The 21,284-nt window shown below is 52.1% G+C and overlaps 11 protein-coding genes across 11 annotated transcripts; 6 read left to right on the forward strand and 5 right to left on the reverse strand.

The window, feature by feature from the left end:
• Window positions 1-409: 409 nt before the first annotated feature.
• DSM5745_05868 (uncharacterized protein) lies at window positions 410-2,803 on the forward strand (the record flags this gene model as incomplete). Its single annotated transcript, XM_026747884.1, has 2 exons — window positions 410-1,018; window positions 1,073-2,803. 2 exons carry the CDS (start codon window positions 410-412, stop codon window positions 2,801-2,803), a joined length of 2,340 nt encoding a protein of 779 aa, XP_026603716.1.
• Window positions 2,804-3,196: 393 nt separating this feature from the next.
• DSM5745_05869 (GroES family chaperonin) lies at window positions 3,197-3,822 on the reverse strand (the record flags this gene model as incomplete). Its single annotated transcript, XM_026747885.1, has 4 exons — window positions 3,197-3,221; window positions 3,280-3,338; window positions 3,449-3,673; window positions 3,820-3,822. The coding sequence occupies 4 exons, from the start codon at window positions 3,820-3,822 to the stop codon at window positions 3,197-3,199; spliced, it is 312 nt and encodes a 103-aa protein (XP_026603717.1).
• Window positions 3,823-4,356: 534 nt separating this feature from the next.
• On the reverse strand, window positions 4,357-5,440 carry fip1 (cleavage polyadenylation factor subunit FIP1; the record flags this gene model as incomplete). The annotated part of the gene is made up of 3 exons (XM_026747886.1): window positions 4,357-5,128; window positions 5,180-5,232; window positions 5,285-5,440. 3 exons carry the CDS (start codon window positions 5,438-5,440, stop codon window positions 4,357-4,359), a joined length of 981 nt encoding a protein of 326 aa, XP_026603718.1.
• Window positions 5,441-5,814: 374 nt separating this feature from the next.
• DSM5745_05871 (FAM50/XAP5 family protein) lies at window positions 5,815-7,078 on the forward strand (the record flags this gene model as incomplete). The annotated part of the gene is made up of 3 exons (XM_026747887.1): window positions 5,815-6,053; window positions 6,116-6,710; window positions 6,764-7,078. 3 exons carry the CDS (start codon window positions 5,815-5,817, stop codon window positions 7,076-7,078), a joined length of 1,149 nt encoding a protein of 382 aa, XP_026603719.1.
• A 927-nt stretch (window positions 7,079-8,005) lies between these two features.
• DSM5745_05872 (uncharacterized protein) lies at window positions 8,006-8,545 on the forward strand (the record flags this gene model as incomplete). Its single annotated transcript, XM_026747888.1, has 2 exons — window positions 8,006-8,411; window positions 8,484-8,545. 2 exons carry the CDS (start codon window positions 8,006-8,008, stop codon window positions 8,543-8,545), a joined length of 468 nt encoding a protein of 155 aa, XP_026603720.1.
• A 2,062-nt stretch (window positions 8,546-10,607) lies between these two features.
• On the reverse strand, window positions 10,608-12,123 carry aclA (putative ATP citrate lyase subunit (Acl); the record flags this gene model as incomplete). The annotated part of the gene is made up of 2 exons (XM_026747889.1): window positions 10,608-11,624; window positions 11,683-12,123. The coding sequence occupies 2 exons, from the start codon at window positions 12,121-12,123 to the stop codon at window positions 10,608-10,610; spliced, it is 1,458 nt and encodes a 485-aa protein (XP_026603721.1).
• A 1,835-nt stretch (window positions 12,124-13,958) lies between these two features.
• On the forward strand, window positions 13,959-16,144 carry DSM5745_05874 (putative ATP citrate lyase, subunit 1; the record flags this gene model as incomplete). Its single annotated transcript, XM_026747890.1, has 5 exons — window positions 13,959-14,095; window positions 14,149-14,265; window positions 14,318-14,507; window positions 14,565-15,660; window positions 15,717-16,144. The coding sequence occupies 5 exons, from the start codon at window positions 13,959-13,961 to the stop codon at window positions 16,142-16,144; spliced, it is 1,968 nt and encodes a 655-aa protein (XP_026603722.1).
• Window positions 16,145-16,711: 567 nt separating this feature from the next.
• On the forward strand, window positions 16,712-17,428 carry DSM5745_05875 (Rpp14/Pop5 family protein; the record flags this gene model as incomplete). Its single annotated transcript, XM_026747891.1, has 2 exons — window positions 16,712-16,961; window positions 17,043-17,428. 2 exons carry the CDS (start codon window positions 16,712-16,714, stop codon window positions 17,426-17,428), a joined length of 636 nt encoding a protein of 211 aa, XP_026603723.1.
• Window positions 17,429-17,580: 152 nt separating this feature from the next.
• Window positions 17,581-18,747, reverse strand: DSM5745_05876 (GTPase GPN2; the record flags this gene model as incomplete). The annotated part of the gene is made up of 3 exons (XM_026747892.1): window positions 17,581-18,231; window positions 18,292-18,392; window positions 18,459-18,747. 3 exons carry the CDS (start codon window positions 18,745-18,747, stop codon window positions 17,581-17,583), a joined length of 1,041 nt encoding a protein of 346 aa, XP_026603724.1.
• A 211-nt stretch (window positions 18,748-18,958) lies between these two features.
• On the forward strand, window positions 18,959-20,152 carry DSM5745_05877 (WD40 repeat domain-containing protein; the record flags this gene model as incomplete). Its single annotated transcript, XM_026747893.1, has 3 exons — window positions 18,959-18,968; window positions 19,020-19,275; window positions 19,345-20,152. The coding sequence occupies 3 exons, from the start codon at window positions 18,959-18,961 to the stop codon at window positions 20,150-20,152; spliced, it is 1,074 nt and encodes a 357-aa protein (XP_026603725.1).
• A 160-nt stretch (window positions 20,153-20,312) lies between these two features.
• Window positions 20,313-21,207, reverse strand: DSM5745_05878 (ribose-5-phosphate isomerase RKI1; the record flags this gene model as incomplete). The annotated part of the gene is made up of 2 exons (XM_026747894.1): window positions 20,313-20,767; window positions 20,829-21,207. The coding sequence occupies 2 exons, from the start codon at window positions 21,205-21,207 to the stop codon at window positions 20,313-20,315; spliced, it is 834 nt and encodes a 277-aa protein (XP_026603726.1).
• Window positions 21,208-21,284: the final 77 nt, after the last annotated feature.

Consider the following 21,284-nt stretch of genomic DNA (forward strand, 5'->3'; position numbering starts at 1 on the left):
TTCTGTACAGCACACGTTCCATCTACTTCCTTCTGTATTTTATGACGGCATATGAACTGGATATTAAGGTCAAAGAGCGGCAAGCCATACTTATGCGTCTTATTCTGATTATGGACACGGCGTTAATTTCAATAGAGCAATCAGGAGAATATACCTAGTGCTTTTCTTCCTCATGATGCAAACATATATATTGACACGATTCGGCCTCGATATTATTGGTATCCTCCATGCTACTGGACAAAAGCTGAATGTAGGTCTGCACTCCCCGTGGTCAACATTCCCAATCCTAGAAAGATATTTCAACTTTATTAACATCACCGCTAGAACTTGCCATATTAGCAACTTCCTCTCTAACTATTTCTCTACTAGATGGCCCGAATCCCCTTACTCTTTCAAACCTGTCTCGCCAATGGACCCTTCGCTACTCGAATACGCTCGTTTTCACGGAATCGCTAGTGACTACTTGGCCATTAACCCGCTAACACACGTTGACGACACTTTCGGACACGGTGTAGACGATTTATTGCCTAACAATCTTTCTAGGTACAGTGATCGCCTTCAAACTGCTCGCTCGGCTCTCAAAGAACGAATCCGTGGAGAGAAAATACGGGCCTCGAAAGGAAGCGCTCGTTTCCTGACAGCGCTTATTCGGGAAGCTCAGACGGGCATCGTCGTCAATTGGGACGATATCCTACCGGAATTTCACCGCTATGATGCTGCAGTCGAATCGCCTATCTTTAGTCTACAGCGGGAGACTGATGTGAACTTGTCGAGGAGCCGTTTGCGGTACGTCGTGAGCGACATCGAATTGCCTCATGGATCGCAAGATATATCCAGCGGTTCTGGTCCGAGTCCACTTGATCGCATGGGAACGAATGGGTCTCGCTTGCTTGATGAGGTCAAGAAGAATGATAGAGTCAGATGCTCGAAGCAATCGTTTTCGCTCATACAGACCATCAGAAGCAATGCTGGGCCGTCGGTGAAGGAGCTCGAAGATATTCTGGGAATGCTGCTGAAGGTACTTCGTTTCTCGTAATCATACCAAGATGTCCAGCTAATATGGTCGCTACAGTGTGTTCCGGTCGAGCCAGAATCCGACGTCCTCCCATTGACTGCCGATTATCTCCCTCCGAGCCCGACGCCTGCTCCTGAAGACCACATGCTGCCGAGCCCGGTGTCCGCAGCTTCGATAGAGTTCGATCTGTTTTGTCGCAAAACGGACTACGGGAAGCCTATGTTGGATCATGCATTCGAAAAGACACCACTTTCTTTCGGCCGTGGTCGAGATATCCAATATGAGCGTGTCGATTCACCTGAAAGGGCCAGCCCTAGTCAAGATAAGCCAGTATCCGACTCCGTTCTAATCGTTGAGGAAGCTCCATCACCTGCAAAGTTTAACAACACTGGCAAAGACTTAGATGAGAAGAGAGCTCACCAATTGGCTTCTGCAAACGAGGGCCATATGTCAAAATCTGACGCGCCACAAAAACGAGCAGCTACTCCTGTGGCCAAACAACTTTCTCAGAAAAGACCAAAACAAGAGCCCTCCCCGAAAAGTTTGCATGGAAGTCACGATGCCAAACGCAAGGTTGAAACATGTCAGCAACGCCAGGGTGGACAGCCACCACGCGTAAACCTAGGCTCCTTGTCCTCATTTATGGAGACAAGAGGGAAAAGCACGAGAAAACAGATCTCCGCGGAGAGTCCCTACTTCCCAAGCAAGGACGGCCAGGGCCAGAACCAGAACACTGTCACCAAGCCTCCTATCCCAGAACCACAAGCGCCGAAACAGAAACCAGACATACCCACGAACAAGTCCACCCGCACACCTTCATTCCCCGTCACCCAAGTACCACGAGTCCCCCCGAACCACGAAGGCCTAGTCCTCTTCATATCAACCGCGCTCCTAAAGTCCCACCTCCGAATCATCCAATGCCTCGAGGGGGCAGAACACCCACCTAAACTTATATACAGAGACTATCACACCGACACCGCATCAAACCGCCGACCAAGACCGCAATCGAAAGCCCCAGCACCGCTCCCAGCAGAAGCAGACATAATCCTCTCCCCGCAAACCGGCATCTGCCTCGCAACCTCCCAAGCAACAATGCAACTCTACCTCCCAGGCCACAAACCCACCTGCGCCGCTGGATCGTCCCTGGCCAAAACCATCAACTCACCTCTCCGCGAGTCGATATTCCGCCTTGCCCCCCGCTACGCACAGCTATACGTCTTTATAGCCCATAATCCGGACCAGTCGAAGCGCTCGAAAGCCCGTGCCTCGAACCCGCAACTCACGGTGGATAAAGCCCTAAATACCGCGCTGACGTCTTTATCGGCGTTCTGCGCCTCGCTCGCTGACTATAGCTGCGTAGTTCCGCTGCTTGTCCCGTCTGTGTCTGAGTCAATATCGGCGTGGATCCTCGCCCTCGCGCATAAACATATCTGTCGGCTTCCGCCGGCTGGCATCCAGACGCAGTCTCAGTATCGGATTGCATTTACGCCTGTTAACCCGAGACCGCAGCTGGTGGAATTGTTGGGAGACACGCAGGAACGTGTTTGGGAGGGCTTCTTGAGGAGGACGGGGTTGAATCCGTATGCGGCGCAGGTTGTGTTGGCGGTCTTGAGGAGGGAGTATGGAGGCCGCTCGGGGCTTTCTAGGTTTGTGGAGATGTCGGGGGCGGAGAGGGAAAAGATCTTTAGTGGACTGCTGGGTGACAAGGTTTTGAAGAGGGTTGCGGCGTTGATTGAGATGGACTGGCAGTGCGATTGGGCGTTGAACTTCGGGGATGGAATAAATTGAATGAAGAAAGGCGGACTGCTTGTTGAGTTAGATTGGGCTGTGCGCAACTTTAAAGACATGGCTTGTTAGAGAGGAGATTATTATTTATGCTCGTCATGTCCGCCCGCAAGTAAGGCATGATGAGAGCCAAGTTTAGTTTAGAGTACATCAAGTGGTATGCAAAACAATCATTTCACGCTTTCGGCAATAAATGCAAGAAGAAACAATATCCCAAGAATATGAGGGAGGCATTGGATGCCCCCCTGGCATCATCCAGGCTCCTTTTCTAGGATTATAGGAAATTGCGAACATTGAGATCATGATTTTCAAAAGGTATAATACAAGGACTCGGACGTCTCGGTCCGAGTGAGCGAAACGAATGGAGACCTCGAGTCATTCCGATTCATGGCCTGCTTATTCGTTGATCTTGGCAAGGATCCTGTTTATCATGTTAGGTTTGATTCAATCATGACGGGGTATGTATATGAAAGACGTACTCAGAGTCCCGGAAGAGGTGGTACTCATCCTCACCGATCTTGATGGGGCTACCACCAAACTGCAGCAAAAGTACCGTTAGCACCTTGTTTATTCAACGGAAATGGAGATGGGCGTATCCTCGAGATATCAAGCTCATTTTATTCAATGTGACTAGGGATCGCAACATACCTGAGGGATCAGGACACGGTCACCAGCGGTGACGCCCATGGGGATGCGCTGGCCGTTGCGGTCAACGGCACCGGGGCCGACAGCGAGGACCTTGGCCTCGTTCTGCTCCTTGACGCTGCTCTCAGGGAGGAAGATACCGGAGGCGGTCTTGGCCTCGGGCTTGACGCGCTGGACGAGGACGCGGTCCAGGAGGGGGGCAAGGTTCTTGACGTTGCGGAGGAGAGACTAGGAGCACATTGCATGTTAGCAATTCTGATCCGCAGAACTGGTATCCCGGATTCGATGCCGAAGCTTGGCTTCCGTAGGAGCTCGCGATGGAAAACTTCTGACGCAGACCCGCTGGCAGCTCGGAGATTGCTGGATTGACGTACCATCGTGAGGATATGTGGTGGAAAGTGTAAAAACACAAAAAAGGGCGTAAGAGACGAGCGAAAGCAGGCGTGGATGGATAGGAGGATTGGGACGTGGAAGCAAAGAAGAAGAAAAGCGCAAGGCCGGCGAGCTGGGGAAGAAGATCCGATCTGGACTCGCGAGAAATTTCCAGAATGCCAAGACCTCCAGCTTCTCCACGACTGCCGAGGGTATTGAGAGCTCTCAAACGCTGGACTACGACCATGATCAAGATCAATAAATCAGCGAAGCTTTCAGGCCATTCAGTGACTTCTTGCTACGATAGGTACCGCTTTGGCTTATCTCGATTCAGCTCTGTAGCCAACCAACGCCAACTCTGTCGTCTTGAAGAGCTCTGCGACAGCTCCTTACCGCCGAAAGCACAGCTATCCGGCGTCTACTAACTGCTAATTGTGCAAGAGTGATTGAAGAGGTTCGCCCTCCGGGAGTTGTATTTTCCTTTTATAAGCATTACACATATTCCATGACCAAGAACACCATTTGATGCCACGCTTGTATTACCATCTTCTTCCTCGGCCACGGCCTCCACCATAACCGCCTCCAGCATTTCCATAACCCATCTGACCTTGACCACCCTGACCGCCGAATCCTCCTTGACCCTGCTGTCCGCCGCCTGCGCCGGATTGCCCGCCCATCATTGCCTGGGCGTGTTGCATGAACGCCATGGGATCCATGGAAGAGGGATCTAAGCCTTGAGACATCATTGAGGCCAACATTCCCTGCATCATGTCCGGATTCATATCTGGAATTCCCGTCATTCCTGGCATTGGAGGTGGTGCACTACCCGCAGCTGGCCCAGCCCCAGGTTGAGCGCCGGGCATTGGGGGCAGTCCCATGGTCAGGAAATTTTGCATGTCATCCAGCTGCCTCTTCTGGTCTCCAACTTCCTTCCGTAACTCTTGTTGCTTTAGGACATAGCTTGCCCACGTAAACTCGTCAAATCCATAGTTGAAATAGTCCGTCAGATCCGTCCCAGGCCGCCTCCATGGCTTATCATCGTCGGGGAAATCAATGTCCATATCAGTCAGCAATATCGGTTTGCCAGTCGCGGGGTGAATTGGGTTTGCATTAACATCGAGCGTTGACGCGTGCACCGGGGGGTATGCGGACCCGGGTTTTTGCGACACGGGTCTTGTACCGGCAGGCACTGGGACCGATGCGTCAGCTTTCGGCGTTAATGTAGGCGTCTGCGATTTCGGAATGGAGGAGGGGTCGGCGGATGTAGGGCGTTGAGAGTCGGTTCGTAAGCTGGCATGGCGAGGATGTGAACTGTGCGACTTAGCAAAGGCTCCTAGAGTCAATAGAGAGGGTAGAGCTCACACTTCTGGGGGCGGCGCATCTGGAGGAGCCTCTGTAATAATATTAAAGTCGTCCTAGGTATCTAGTTAGCAGACTGCATCGCGACACGCTAGGAGCCCGCCGTACTTCGTCATCTTCCTCCTCTACCTCCTCTTCTTCCTCCGCATCATCGTTCATCGGAGTGTCGGCCGGGGGTCTTCGGGGGTCCCTGGGTTGGGTGACCGGGACCGCATCAGCGGGGTCATAGAGATCGTCGTCGTCGTCATCCATGGCGTGAGACATTTTGTAATGGTAGGTAGTGAGCTTCGCGTGAGAGTTGAAAATGTCGAAGCTCTGCTCCTTGTTCCACCGATCCTGCGGAGACAATACCAAGTTTGTCTTGTTTGCTTCTTCCTTCAGTCGCTGCTTGGCGGGATAAAGATGACCGCAACGGTCGTGGAAATGGCAAAATTGCAATAGAATTCGAAACGGGTTCAATTAGCAGTAATGTCGGTATTCCTTTCAGTTTGAACAAAGAAGCCAAGTTCTGCGTTTGAAGTTTGGGTGCTTGCTGTAAAGTCACGTGCCAGGCGTCGTCTCTTCTCCGATGCAGGTTGCGATAAGCTTCCAACTCCAACAACTGCGCCGATCAACTGCCGAGTGTCCAAGACGCCACGATGCCACCGTCGGAACAGCCAAGTCATAGCTCGACTCCGAGATCTTTTACAAGTCAAACCGCTTCCGCAGAAGACCTCCTCAAGTCACAGACAGTCGGACTTGTCCACCTTTCCGATTTCCGTAAACGCCGCGCAGAAGTTCTGGAGCAGAAAGAGCGCGAGGCGCATGACAAATCGCTAGGAAGGTTTACGTCTGGTGATTCAAGAAGTGCAACTCCTTCAGGCGATGTAACTGACGGGTAAGTTTAAGGTGGCCATGATTGTTCTGCGGTCCCTGGCTGATCGCGCGCGCAACCACTAGGAATTCGACGTCACGGAGCGAGGGCCCGCCTAAGAAGAAGAAAAAGAAGCCACTAGCTAAGAGCAAACTATCATTTGGAGACGATGAGGAGGAAGAAGAGGACGATCAATTGTTTCGAAAAACGAAAGCGAAAGCTGCGGAAGACTCCACGCCCACGCCCGCCGAACTAAGTACCTCGCGGTCTGCCACCGGTACACCTCTTGGGAGCTCAGCACCACCTTCGCGTCGTATCACGCCAAACCCTAATGCGCCGCCGCCTCCGAAGGCGCTTACGAAAGCCTCGCTCAAGGCGGAAGCGGAAGCGCGAGATGCTTTGCGGAAAGAGTTTCTTGTGATGCAGGACGCTATCAAAAACACTGAGATTCTTGTGCCTTTCGTCTTCTACGATGGCACTAATATTCCTGCCGGTACAGCGAAAGTCAAAAAAGGAGATCAAGTTTGGTTGCTATTAGACCGGTGTCGAAAATTGGCTGCTGAGTTGGGTGTCAGCGGTACCAGCGGAGCATCCAAAGGCCGCAAATACAATCGCCGTGAATGGGCGAGGGTCAGTGTCGATGACTTGATGCTTGTCAAAGGAGAGGTTATCATTCCACATGTATGTTCTCTTGTTCGATATTATCTGAACACCTCGTTAACAGGTACTTATAGCACTACGAACTCTACTATTTCATCGCAAACAGTGTCCCTAGTTTCTCCAGCGCTGGAGGGCTACTGTTCGACTATTCCAACAAGCCTCCACCACCGCCTCCAACAGACGATCCTCTATACCGGCCGAGCAATGAGGAGCTCGAAGGAGGCAACAAAGACCCCACGTTAACGAAGGTAGTCGATAGACGGTGGTACGAGCGGAACAAACACATCTTTCCCGCAAGCTTATGGCGGGAGTACGAACCTGGGCCGGACTTTGAAGAGAAGATGCGTACAACGAGGCGTGACGCCTCTGGAAATACATTTTTCTTCTGAATCTATCTTTCACGGCAAGACATAAAGATCATCACTATATAGACGGGTGCGTTGAGCTGAAAAGTACTTTGCATGATTTTGAGATACCCGATGAAAATGAGACTTGCCTTTGCTTTATCTGATATTTTCTACTTCATTTGCTCAAAGTTGCTCTGCTGCCAGACTTATATGTCATCGCCGTAAGTGTCTGCGGTTTTCGGCCGCGGCTCTTCAAGCTCTTCCTCCCTCGTTACCACCTCAACTCTCCCTAGACAAACTCTACAAAATTCTTCAGTCTTCTCATTGGGTTTATTAGGCCCGAAGACAGAGATGGATTTGTATTTACGATGCAATTCCCTCACCTGTCGGACGCCACTCAAGGAAAGGGCTGTTGTTACTACCTGCTCGTGAGTGCTATCTTTGCATCGAGCCCAGCCTCTGCGCCTCGCCAGGGCTAACAACTCACCTCTAGTCATATCTTTTGTATCCAGTGCGCCGAAACACTTGGCCTGTCGCGTCCCGGAGGCGAACGTCGCTGTCCCGCTTGCAGCATGACCTTGATCAACCCGGACGATGCCGTACTGACCGTTCTACAACCAACGGAGGATTACAAAACTAGCGTTCTGAGTGGTCTTGATCCGGATACCATTATGGAATGCACTGGGCGGGCTTTACAGTTTTGGACATATCAGATGAGCCAAGAGATGTAGGCCCGGAAATCCATATGCTCGCTGCGATGGAAAAACGAGGCTGATCAGGACTGAAGTGTTTACCAGGAAGTTCGAGGGAAATCGCTGGCGGATAAATACACCAACCTGAATACTCAGCTTGACAAGGTGGTTCATAACGCCAACAAAGAGATCTCGACGTTACAGAGCAGGCTTGTTGGTTCGTGCTTCTCCAATATAGCTGTCTTTTGGGACGTTGTCTGATGATGCCTCGTTAGACATGCAGACAGCGCAGGAACAACTTCGCAAGAAGAACCAGGAGCTCGCCGATATGTACCGGGAGAAATGCAAGAAGTTCACTCAAATCACGCACCTATACAACGTCCTGAAATCTCGAGCTATGCGATCTCAGATGCAGACCGCTGCTGCTACGCAGGCAATCAGCTCTCTTGAAGCTCAAGCACCGCGCAATGTCCCTGCAGGATTAGCGGTACAGAACCTTGGGGTGACTGCGCCCCCGCAGACGCCGTCAGCCTATCCACAAAGGTCATACCCTGTGGACTTGGAAGGGGTGGAGCAGCTCCATCGCCACCAGCGGAGCGGTACGGGCAGCTCGAAGGGTGCGAAGCAGAACGACGCCATTACGATGCCTCCTCCTAATCGCCCTATTGTTGGTCTGAGAAGAGGTGCGTTCAGTGTTGTCCATAGCCTGAAGATACTAACCCGCGTCAGGTGAACCTCCAAATGCAACGCCGCAGCATCGAACACGATTTCCAGGTCCTTCGCGTCCATCAACCGGGCTATCTCAACTTCCGAATGACAGCATAATGCTGGAACGCTTTCATACAAATCGGCCACCCACTGAGGGATTCTCAAACGGTCATCACCACCAAAATGCCCATCATCCTGCTCACCATCCTGCCCACCAGTCTACCCATCGAGAGGGCTTGAACGTTCAAAACCACAGGTCGGCGGATGGGGCTCCGGGAATAAGCTCATTTTTCAACAGCACGATGAACCAACATCTTTGAGGTCTGCATATAACATTGTATAGGGGAGATTCTCATCTCTATCACCACGGGCCGTGATCCGTCGGTGGAAAATATATATTGTCTGCAAAGACGAAAATATACTTCAAGAAGGGGACGAAAGGTCATATAGGTAACAGCCTTAGACAGACATTACAATATTCAAATAGATCCTATGAGACAAGATCTGAGCACCTTAGCGATGTTTTCCATCTCGGCCAGGACCTCTCAGTCGCATACTTAGGGCAATGTCTGCCGCCGAGGGCAGAGCGTTAAGCAGTCAAAGTAGAGCAAAACAACAACCTTAGGCACAAAAAAGCAAAGCAAAAATAATCTTCAGTGTTCTCTACGAGTCTTCGACTCTTCTTATCAATTCGTAACCTACAGATAAATTAATCACAATTAGGGCTAGATACGGTGACCCGCGCCGTCTCGGACGGACGGAAGCAGGACAGCCCCAAATCGCATGCGCCATCCATCCGCCCGCCATCCACCCGAAGCTCCAACCACGAGTCCACGACCCCCATCTTTCATCAGACTGAATCGATCTCGACTTGCATGGGGCTCCCTGTCAAAGAGCTTCTGTGGACCTCCTCATCTCGATCTCTAATTTAAGCTTATTTGGACGCCTGTATCGCCTTTACACGTATCTGTTTACCGTCTAATACCTGTATTGTTACCGTGCTATAGATGCCTTCTCCTACCCAAAGCACAACACATCACTTAGTCCCTCCAAGCGCACTATGGCTACATTGTCTCTGATCCTGGACCCCTTATTTCTCTCCACGACCGGGTGAGCGCTCCGCCTCGCCACAGCACCAGCCAACCTTACGGGTCTTTAGCCGTAGAGGTTATCCCAAGCTCTCCTCTTCATCAGTTCTCCTCCTAGCATAGCGGACCAGTGGAAATGGCTCGAGTCCATGGCCTTAGCCCTGGCGGGCAGCCTTCATTTGCCTGCATTATCTGCGGCGGCTTATTCCCCCCATACAAAGCCAAGGCCCTCGAAGGTCGAGCAGGCAGGAGCAAGAAGAGAAAGACGAATGCTTCGCTCATCGTGTGCTCGGCCCGTCTCATCTGTCATGGAGGCTTGGTGCGGCAAGGAGAAGGGCTCTCGTAAGAGGAGCAAGCGCGCGGACGATGCTCACGTCGATCACCGACCGGGCAGTCCATTGAGGATGCCGGATATCCAGAAATTGATGACAAGGGCTACGGGGATAGATATGGTCGGTTCTTCTCTGAACGAGCCACAAGAGTCAACGCCTTCCTCTCCCATGTCTGGATTGCCAATGGACATTGCGCTTCTGATAGTTGGCGAGATCCATCGCGCCATGTCGAGGGCAACTTGAGGACAAGCGCAACTTGCTGGAGGCCTTTCGTTGGATACTATCGAGGAGCTATTGGATTGGACAATGCGGTCCAGGGCTCGCATTTGAGGTCGAGGATCTTTGTGCATCTGAGCAGAGAGTTGGCTGGGCGGGCTTCTATCTGGGGCTTGCAGAGCTCAAGCTTCATCCGCTTTGGTATTGTAACAGTGAATAGAACTACCGACGGCGGATTCTGAAGCCATTGGGCGTTATACGGGAGAAGTTCACTGAGTCTCTCAATAAACAACCTTATAAACAATGATTGCCTAGTACGGTAGATCGGCCCCTTTTTGAATATTTCGGATTTTATGCTCTATTTTAGCGGTCTAACAGAAACAAGCAATGAAGCCCGCACAGGGAATATCACCTTCGTCAGTCGTTTACTAAAAGAAAATCGGAACAAAAAGATGAAAAAGCCATCATGCCGTGCGTTGAAAAGAAACTTCGTATAGAATTAAATTAAGTAGATCAAAAAACGCCCCATTTTTGTTTACGCTGAACCGAACTCCTTGATATCAGTTTGCTTGCCCTGGAGGGCAAGAGGCACGATACCACTGACGTGCATCTCAGGGCCGTAAACGTGCATGTTGAGGCCGAGCTCCTCGCCAACGGCCTTGATGTTCTTGAGACCCTCCTGGTAGTTGGGACCAGCACGGCGGACCCAGATCTGGACCTTGTGCTCGTTGAGAACGGGGGCAACCTCCCGCAGGGCGCGGATGACACCCTTGAAGGTGGAGGCGACGTTCGTGAAGTTGGCAATACCACCACCGATGAAAAGAACCTTGCCGTCAGGGTGGATGGGCGAGCGCAGCATCAGGTCGAGGATGGTGCGGGCGTAGTTGAAAGTCTGGGTCTCGGTGGGAGCACCGGAGTATTCACCGTAGTTGGCGAGCTCGCTGACGAAACCAGCGGAAGCGATGGCATCGGCGTAGACGACGGAGGCACCACCACCGGCAACGAGGGTCCAAACGCGGCCGTTGGCGTTCAGGACAGTGAGCTTAAGAGAGGCACCAGTCTTGGCGTCCATGTCGGAGATGAACTTCTCCTCCTTGCTCAGCTCACGACCGAAAGGAGCGGGGAACTCCATGGGGGGACCAGCGTCGATGTTGACCTTGTCGGAGGTGGGGAGAGCAGCCAGGCCAAGGTTGGCGGGGCTACGGGCAACAGCCCACTTGGTACCGCACTCGAACTCAGCAGTCTGGTCAAGCTTGGCAGCCAAGTCAAGGAAGTAGACATTGGCGGAAGTGGCATCGGCGTTGGGAATAACAACGAGAGGGTTGATTTCGAGGTAGGTGAACTGGCAGTCAACGTAGACGGCGTAGAGGCGGGAGATGAAGTCCACCAGGACGTTGTGGATGCCCTTGGGGACCTTGCTGAGGAGTGCGGAAGCGATTTCCTCGTTGGAGGGGTAGTTCTTGAGGTTGACGGGAATCAGAAGCTTCTCGGCCTTAGCGTCGACATCGCCGACGTCGACACCACCCTCGTGGGTGAAGAGGATCCAGTCACCCTGCGAACTGTTAGACTGGGAACTCAATTGGAGATAGTCTTGCAGATATGTTACTTACCTCACGCACGGAGTGGATGTTGATGTAGTACTCGGTCTCCTGAGGGTGAGGAACGAAAGGCTCAACGAGGAAGTGGCGGAGGACACCGACAACGGTCTCAACCTGCTGTTCCTTTGTAGCACGAGCCTCAATCCACTCCCTGGCCTCAGCCCAGGTCTTGTTCAGAGCGAGGAGACCGCTCTTGCCTCGTCGCTTAATCAATTGGTCTGGCTTAGCGACGAACTTGGACCCGGGGACGAGCAGCCATGGGTATGTGGTCTCGGCCTGGTCGAGAACGTCCTTCACCGCAAGGTCGTCGGGGAAGTAGAGAGAGGCGAGCTTGGGGGGAGGGTTGTGAGTGCTGGAAGGAGGGAGAGGAGTCGGCTTGATAACGGGGGCGCGAGTGAGGTGGTAGTTGAGGATGGCCTTGCCATCGGCTTCGAAGATCGACTTGGCGGACATTGTGTATGTGAGGTGGTGGGAGGATTGGAGGGTGTGAGATCAGAAGGTCGAGAGAAGAGAGTAGGTAGGAGGCGGAGTGTGTTTATGGGAAGCAACCCCGGATAATGATTATGTAGAGTATAGGAAAGAGAGAAAGAGGGAGATGAGAAGAAGAGAGGAAGGAGGTGAGAATAATTTGTCTGCGAGGTCGGCGAAAAAAAGGCCTGCCGGATGAAGATAAATTATGCTGAAGGGGCGGAGAGAGGGGAAAACAAAAAGGTGTCTGATGTACCTGGTAACGGGGCCAATACTGGCTGATAGTCTGTTACTGACAATTCTGATACCGATGGATACAGGAACAAAGTCAATTCCCTTGGATGCTGGCCTGGAAACAAGCGGAGCGGTGGGGGTCAGCTTCAAAGGAGCTGTTGTTGGGCGTCTGGAATTTTAATTCTTACTGGAGCTTTATCGATACCGTGATAGCGTTGGGGATCGTCGCCGCGGTAATTTTAGTCGCAGTATGCACCCTACGCTGTAGCCTGAATACTTGTTCCCACCGCCAGACATGTCGGACCATCATGCGTTTTGTTGGGCTTAGAAGAGCAGACTAGCATGCGCTGGGCTATGCAGGGTTCCTATGCTGATGGCTGATGCTGCGCTGAAGATTTCATCGTGCCTCGGCCAGCTTAATCTCTAGCCTTCTAGCAGATGAGGGGCAGCGTATGGACTGTTGAGCCATATACATGGAGCTGACTCCGGATTTCGGGACAGAGTACATACATCAGATACTTATACTCCGCGCCCCAGATTCTGGATAATAGGCATTGGTGAGCTGACATGGTGGCTATAATCATTACTATACGGAGCATTCGCCCATCGAATCCAGATGCTTCGCGGGGTGCCAGCGGAAAAAGCAGCCCGCCGCCCGCAGCCCGTATCTAATCGTGGACCAACAAGTCTGGGGTACCCACCAGATGCTGGATTCTGCGAAGTAGGCCCAGGAACGAGTCAACAACAACCGTTTTCATGACAGATTCTTCATGGTACCGACAAGAACGATCTCCATCAGATGATAGAGTCTTCTGAGTAAGTACAAGACCGACCACTTTCCGTTCTCGACCGAGTCATTGAACCGAATGCGACGCTGTCGCTCACAGCTGAATATTCTGCTCTCTTGATGCTGTCTCTATACTCCGTAGATACTCCGGTCTCCGGTTCCGTCTTCTGTTACCTCTAGGACCGCAGTTCCTTGCCAATCTAACAACAGCGACTCCCGGATCAGACTCAAAGTAGTATCTGATTGAGTGGTTCCATGGTCATCTAGAAGTCAATTGATCATACCTAGACTCCAATCCGGACTGTGAGTTGTCGGTGTATTTTCCATCCCCAACTTGTTGGTGGATCCAGCCCCATCGTATTGTTATGTACCGTAAGGCTGTCTCATACAATTGATACGGTACATCCTTTTTTTTACTCACCTTCATCAGAGCTCCATAATAATAATATTCATCCTCTTTAACCCCCCATCAGCTCCCCGATATCGTCCTCTTTTTCTTTATTCTCAACCTGGGTCATTCTCGATTCTCTCCTCCTGATTTTCCTCTACCTTTACCTCCTCCATCCTCCCGTTAATTCTTCTCCATCATCCTCTTCTCCATCTTTTCTCCCTCCTATCCCTACTACAAGGTCGCAGACTGCTTAATTCTGTCTTGCTTCCTTTTACCTAATACCAACCTCTTCCTCTCCCTCCTTGTATCTCAAAAGCTCTGTTGACAGGTTAGTCGTTGCTGCGCATCGAGTCCATTGCACTGTCACATTCAGCTAATATCAATTGAATAAACAGAGTACCAGCCATCATGCCTGCCGCCCCTCTCGTCAGCACTGCCAACGGCGCCAACGCCAACGACAACATCACTCGCTTTGAGCCCCCGAGCCGAGTGCGCTCTCCTTTCGCCGACGCTCTCTTCCACAACAAGACAAGATGTTTCGTATAGTGAGTGGACCGTGAACTTGGCAAGCAGTTGCACAAACTGACGGCCATCTTAGCGGTATGCAGCCCCGAGCTGTCCAGGGTATGCTGGACTTCGACTTCATCTGCAAGCGATCCACTCCTTCCGTTGCCGGTATCATCTACACATTCGGCGGCCAGTTCGTCAGCAAGATGTAGGTCGAAATCGCCGATTTGTGGTGGAATATGCCGCTGACGACTATGCAGGTACTGGGGTACCAGCGAGACCCTCCTCCCCGTCTACCAGGACACCGCTAAGGCCATGGCCAAGCACCCCGACGTTGACACCGTTGTCAACTTCGCCTCTTCCCGTTCCGTCTACAGCTCTACTATGGAGCTGATGCAGTTCCCTCAGATTAAGTCCATTGCCATCATTGCCGAGGGTGTCCCAGAAAGGGTACGTTCGCCGGTCGTCTGACAACAAGAGGATTCATGGTGCTAACAATACACCCAGCGAGCTCGTGAGATCCTCGTCACCGCTAAGGAGAAGGGCATCACCATCATTGGTCCTGCTACTGTCGGTGGTATCAAGCCTGGTGCTTTCAAGATCGGTAACACCGGTGGTATGATGGACAACATTGTCGCTTCCAAGCTCTACCGCAAGGGTTCCGTTGGTTACGTTTCCAAGTCCGGTGGTATGTCCAACGAACTGAACAACATCATCTCCCAAACCACCGACGGTGTTTACGAGGGTGTCGCCATTGGTGGTGACCGTTACCCCGGTACTACTTTCATTGACCACCTCCTCCGTTACCAGGCTGAGCCTGAGTGCAAGATCCTTGTCCTGCTCGGCGAAGTCGGTGGTGTTGAGGAATACCGCGTCATCGAGGCTGTCAAGGACGGTGTCATCACCAAGCCCATCGTCGCCTGGGCCATCGGTACTTGCGCCAGCATGTTCAAGACCGAGGTCCAGTTCGGTCACGCCGGTGCTTCCGCTAACTCTGACCTGGAGACTGCTGTTGCGAAGAACAAGGCTATGAGAGAGGCCGGTATCTTCGTCCCCGAGACCTTCGAGGATATGCCCGCCATCCTCAAGAAAGTCTACGACGAGCAGGTCCAGAAGGGTGTCGTCACTCCCCAGCGTGAGCCTGTCCCCCCTAAGATCCCCATCGACTACTCCTGGGCGCAGGAGTTGGGTCTTATCCGTAAGCCCGCTGCTTTCATCTCCACTATTTCCGACGACCGTGGCCAGGAGCTTCTGTACGCCGGCATGCCCATCTCTGATGTCTTTAAGGAGGACATCGGTATCGGTGGTGTCATGTCCCTGCTCTGGTTCCGCCGCCGCCTGCCCAGCTACGCTACCAAGTTCTTGGAGATGGTTCTCATGCTCACTGCTGACCACGGTCCCGCTGTGTCTGGTGCCATGAACACCATCATCACGACCCGTGCTGGCAAGGATCTGATCAGTGCTCTCGTCTCTGGTCTGTTGACCATCGGTTCCCGCTTCGGTGGTGCCCTGGATGGCGCTGCTGAGGAGTTCACCAAGGCCTTCGACAAGGGCATGAGCCCTCGTGACTTCGTCGACACCATGAGGAAGGAGAACAAGCTGAGTACGTCAACCCCCATCGTCTTAGAACGATGAAATCCTTACTGACATGACTTCTAGTTCCCGGTATCGGTCACCGTATCAAGTCTCGCAACAACCCCGATCTCCGTGTCGAGCTCGTCAAGGACTATGTCAAGAAGCACTTCCCCAGCACCAAGCTTCTGGACTACGCCATCGCCGTCGAGACCGTCACAACCTCCAAGAAGGACAACCTGATCCTCAACGTCGACGGTTGCATTGCTGTCTGCTTTGTCGACCTCATGCGCAACTGCGGTGCTTTCTCCGCCGAGGAATCCGAGGACTACATGAAGATGGGTGTCCTCAACGGTCTCTTCGTTCTGGGTCGCAGCATGGGTCTGATTGCCCACTACCTCGACCAGAAGAGACTGCGCACCGGTCTCTACCGCCACCCTTGGGATGACATCACATACCTGCTCCCCGCCCTTCAGAAGGGTGGCCAGGAGGGTCGTGTTGAGGTCAACGTATAATTTTAATACCTTTTCTAATTATTCCACATTTTCTCTCGTGAAGGAACCTGGTGTTGGACACAAGCGACCTTGCGGGCTCATAAAATACGTCAGGAGTTATGATGGCCTATGTTATGCATTTTTCAATTTACTTACTCTTTCCAACCCACTGTTGAATACATCTTAGAGCGCATGAGACACGAACGTCGATGATTTCCTTCGCCGATTGATTGTAGTTCGGAATAGAGTCCTATTCTTTCTTATTTTTGAACAGACAATAAGATTATTTATCACCACAGACTATTCCAACCTTAATCAAACGAAACGAATCAGTTTTGCAAAGCCAAAGAGCATAGTAGTTAGCATGCTTTAGTTATACTATAGGCTCCGGAGACGGAAAAGCTTGGCAGTCTGCTAGTTATCGGACCTCTTATCAGCAACTCAAAAAAATGGCTCCAGTCCATCTCCAACTCTTCATCAACGCCCTCCGAAACCTCAAGATCTCAACAGTCCTAACACGAGCAATAGAGTTCCGACAAACCCGAAAGACTAAATTACTACGCAATCACTTTACCTGCTCCGGTAATCATGGTCCGCGTCAAACACCGCTATCTTCTAGTCGAGATCCTCTACCCCGATCCATCCTCCAGTCCGTCTTTATCTACAACCACATCCCTCAAAAACCACGGCCAACGATCACAACTACGAATTCACGCGCCCACATCCGATGCCCTAACGCCCAGCCTGTTAGCGAAACTTGTCCGCGACGAAGTCGCCCAGATGTATGGCGACTGGGGGATCGGTAGACTCGGCGGGGTTGGCGCTGGTGGTGTTAGCGGTATGCCATCCGGCTATTCCTCCTCTCCCTGAAATCTTTACAGGTTGCGCGATCAATTGCTGACTGTGTCCGCCACTGTAGTAAAATATCTCTCCCCCGCAACCTCAACTGCCATTATCCGCTGCCCGCGCGCATCATACCGCCTCGTTTGGACGGCTCTCACATATATCTCCCGCGTTCCGGACCTGGCCGATGGGAGCGCGGGGAGGTCAAAGCGACTGGACCTTGCTAACCTGAGCAGGCCGTGTGTGTTTCGGGTGGTTAGGGTGTCGGGGACGATTAAGAAGGCGGAGGAGGAGGCTGTCCGCAGGGCGCGCAGGGAGATTGTCAGGCTTAGGGGGCAGGAAGAGATTGGTGTTCTTGGGGGCTTGGTTGGTGGGCTTGAGAAAAATATTGAGAGGGGAAGGGAGAGGGTCGAGGCCGATGATATGGACATTGATGTGGATGTGGATAGCGACGATGATTGATTCAGTGAGGGATAAAGTTTGGCCTTGCGGTGATTGCGGGATAGTTTGCTTCACTGAGCAGCTGGAGAGTTTGGGGTGGTTGTTGTACATATATATATATATTCGTTAGAGATACCCTATGTTACAGTGCGCTTTTATGACTTTGAGATCGTTCATTTCTTCCGTATTACCTTGACTCCGCCATCTGGTATAGGCGCCCCGGGCCCGAATTCGTCGTCATCATCATCATTCGTAGTCTGAGCGGCCGCGGCTTGCTCGTGCTTTTTTGCCTCTTCTTCTAGTTGCCGTCGTTCCAGCTCGTCGTACTCGTCTTTGGCATCTATCCACCGCTCCTGAATATCCCGGATATCCATGCTCCCCATCCCTTCTCGAACAGCTACCTGCCAAACAGAGTCGTTTGCGCCCTCTGCTGGCCCGAACACATACCCGCTTGCTCGGTCAATGGCTCGGAGCAGGTTCATCATGCTCTTCTTATCCTCAACGGCAAGTGTTTCGAAGCCCACGAGTCCGAACTCTTCGATCAGAGTGATGATGGCGTTGTTGAGCGGTCCGAACTTCTCGTGCGACAGTCGGGATGACTCTGCCTCTAAGTGCGGGAGAAGGTATGAAAGGTCCTGGACCTCGGTGTAGAAATCTAGGTTGAACGGGAGAGAAGTGTAATTGGATAGGTTATCGATTTTCGTTAAAACATTGAGATGCGGGAGGTCCATTTGGAGCATGGCGCGGAGGCAGAGGATGAGAGAGGAGATGTACATCGATGGTAAGGTGAGGTTGTAGGAGTCGATCAGGTGTAATACTATGAGCTGTAAGGGCGATGTTAGCTGGTTTCATATCTGTTTGGTGTCGGCAAATGCGCAACGCACTCTGTATCCCATCTTCTGGAGCTTAAAGAAGATATTCCGCAAGGACGAGTGGTGTGTAAAGATTTCTACCTGGCCAGGACAGTCGAATATAACGTAGTCATCTAAGAAGGAAAGTTAGCCTACTGCTGTATTGCAGGAGCTAGGACATCAGTTCATAATGCGCATACCTCCCAATTCCTTCAAGCCTTCCTCTAAGAAGTCAAAGTTCTCTTCTAGCTCCTCCAGAGCATATAAAACACCACCGTTCGGACCTAGCTGGTCTTCGCTCATAATCTCTTCGAGCGTCACAAGATCGCGCACGTCCAGCGCACACGGATATGATGTATTGTCGTTTGCGGGGTCGAGGTTTACTATTGAGCATTTGCGCCCGATAGCTCCGAGGAACTGGTGCATGCCATTGCAATAAGTTGACTTGCCCGCACCCGGGGGGCCTATTACCAGTTGCGCAAAGGGCATGCTGATAGGTTTGAAGAAAAAGCGCAATGATTGATCTGCAAGAGAAGAAGTTCGAGGATTGCGACGGGCCAGGGCCGAGCGGGGGATATAAAAAGGCGGTGGCAGAAAATGAAGTGAGGAAGGAGCCGCATCATCTGTCGAGGCCGATCTGCAAACCGCAACAGCTTCGGAGCTCAAGACACAGCCATTGATTTACTGCGGACGGAGCAAGATGACATCAAGTAAGCTTTGAAGGTGTGGTTTATGACAGGACTACGCTGACTCCACCTCAGATCAATTTACCATCACGTCCCCGCCGACGGATGCTATTTCCGCATTGAAGTTCTCTCACGCTCCTGATTCTACGCGATTCGTTGTATCCTCATGGGATAAGAATGTCTACGTTTACGACTTGCGGGACGAGAACGGAGTCGCTGGTGAAGGGAAGCTACTGCAGAAATTCGAACACCGTGCCCCTGTGTTAGATGTTTGTTTCGGCGCCACCGAGGACGAGATCTTCACAGCCGGGCTGGATTGGGATGTGAAGAGGTGAGTGCGTCGTCCTTTCGTTACGTCTAAGTAATTACGCGGGCTTACTGACCGGGTGATCTCTGATAGAATTGATATAGCCTCTTCTAGTCAAACAGTCTTGAGCAGCCACGATGCCGGCGTCCGAAGCGTCGTCTACAGCAAAGAGCACAACATGGTCATATCCGCCTCGTGGGATAACACGTTACACGTGCACCGCCTCGCTGATGACAGGACCGTCACCAATACAGCCTCAATCCCTCTACCATCTAAGCCCTTCTCCATGTCTCTTACAGCAACGAAGCTCGTCGTCGGCATGGCCTCACGAGCCCTACACATCTACGACCTGAAATCACTCTCGCTTCTAACAGGTCAAGCGGAAGGAGGGACGGCACCTGCGAAGGTTGAGATCGAACCGTGGCAACGAAGGGAAAGCAGTTTGAAGTTCATGACGCGCTGTGTTGCTTGCATGCCCGATGACGCTGGATACGCTTCGTCGAGTATCGAAGGGCGGGTGGCGGTTGAGTGGTTTGATCCTTCAGCCGAGTCGCAAGCTCGGAAGTATGCTTTCAAATGCCACCGACAGGCATCGGATGATGTCGATGTCGTATATCCGGTTAACTCGCTGGCGTTTCATCCGGTTCATGGGACATTTGCGTCCGGAGGAGGTGACGGTGTGGTTGCCCTCTGGGATGGTATCGCGAAGAGGAGGATCAGGCAGTACCAGAGGTATCCCTCTAGTATAGCCGCAGTGGGATTCAGCTCCAATGGCAAATACCTTGCGATTGCCATCAGCCCCGGATACGAGGATGGAAAGGACGATGTCGTTGATGGGACGGTCAAGATTTATGTGCGCGAACTTGGGGAGACGGAAGCCAAGGGGAAAGGCGCCAAATAGTGGAACATAATCACGAAATGACATTTTATGAACCGTGTATTAACCAAGTACGTTGTTGTTTCAAACTGGAGTATTGTCGCTCTATGTATACTCTAATCGTACCAGTCGTGTTTAATTGATCACCGCTTCTGTCTTTATATGCGTAAGATTCTCAGGGTATTCAATCAGCCGCCTTTCTGACCTGCACTGAGCCGTCGGGCATTCCAAAGTAGGCCGCAACGGGCTTCTGGCCTCCAATGCCCCCGAGGGCTTGGGCCTGAGGACCTGTCATGCCAGAGAAGATACCAACATCTAGGACACCGGGGATCTGCTTAATCGCTAATGACAGAGCGTCGACCTCCCAGATGCCATCCTTTCCACTACCGTCCTTTCCAGCGGCGACGTCCGCCTTTGTGAGAAGAGTTTGGAATGGGGCGTCGATGATGTAGAAATCCTGGTCCGTTTTCAGGGGGCCTAGCTTGGAGCCAGCCGAAGGGGTGGCCTGAGGGCGGAGCACTGGATCAATGCTACCCAGCTGTTTTAGGGCAGGAAGCACCCGCTTAGCGGCTATCGGAGCCACTTCGATGGGAATGTACTTCCAGTTGGAGAGGAGACGGGACTGCAGTTTTCTTGAGTCTGCATGGAGAGATGGTGAGCAAACGGTGCTAATATCAAATGCGCCGAATGAATCACGAACCGGCAACGCAAATGAACTCTTTCGCTTGTAACGCAACAATCTTTTCCTGGAACAGGCAAGCACCGCCGCCCTTAATCAGGTTAAGCTCATCATCCACCTCGTCCGCTCCGTCGAATGCAATGTCAAGCACTGTTCCTTCGGGAATGGCATCGAAATCAACCGCTGTCAGGCCGGCCGCGACGATCAACTGTTTGGACTGGAAGCCCGTCGGCACATAGCACGTGCTGGAGGTATCGATGCCTAGCTCCTTGATGGCTTCAACGACGTAAACGATCGTAGATCCACTACCAATGCCTACGAATTTGGCGTTCTTGGGGTAGTGGTTGTCGACGGCGGCCTTTCCAGCGGCGCGCTTTGCTTTCTCAACGAGTTCGGCCATCGTGCGGTTGAAACGGAGGGGTGCGGGAGGGATTGAAGATAAGCGAGCGCTGATGCTAGGACGAGGACGAAAGTATG

Source organism: Aspergillus mulundensis, assembly GCF_003369625.1.
Source record: "Aspergillus mulundensis strain DSM 5745 chromosome Unknown scaffold_5, whole genome shotgun sequence".
Classification (NCBI taxonomy): Eukaryota; Fungi; Ascomycota; class Eurotiomycetes; order Eurotiales; family Aspergillaceae; genus Aspergillus; species Aspergillus mulundensis.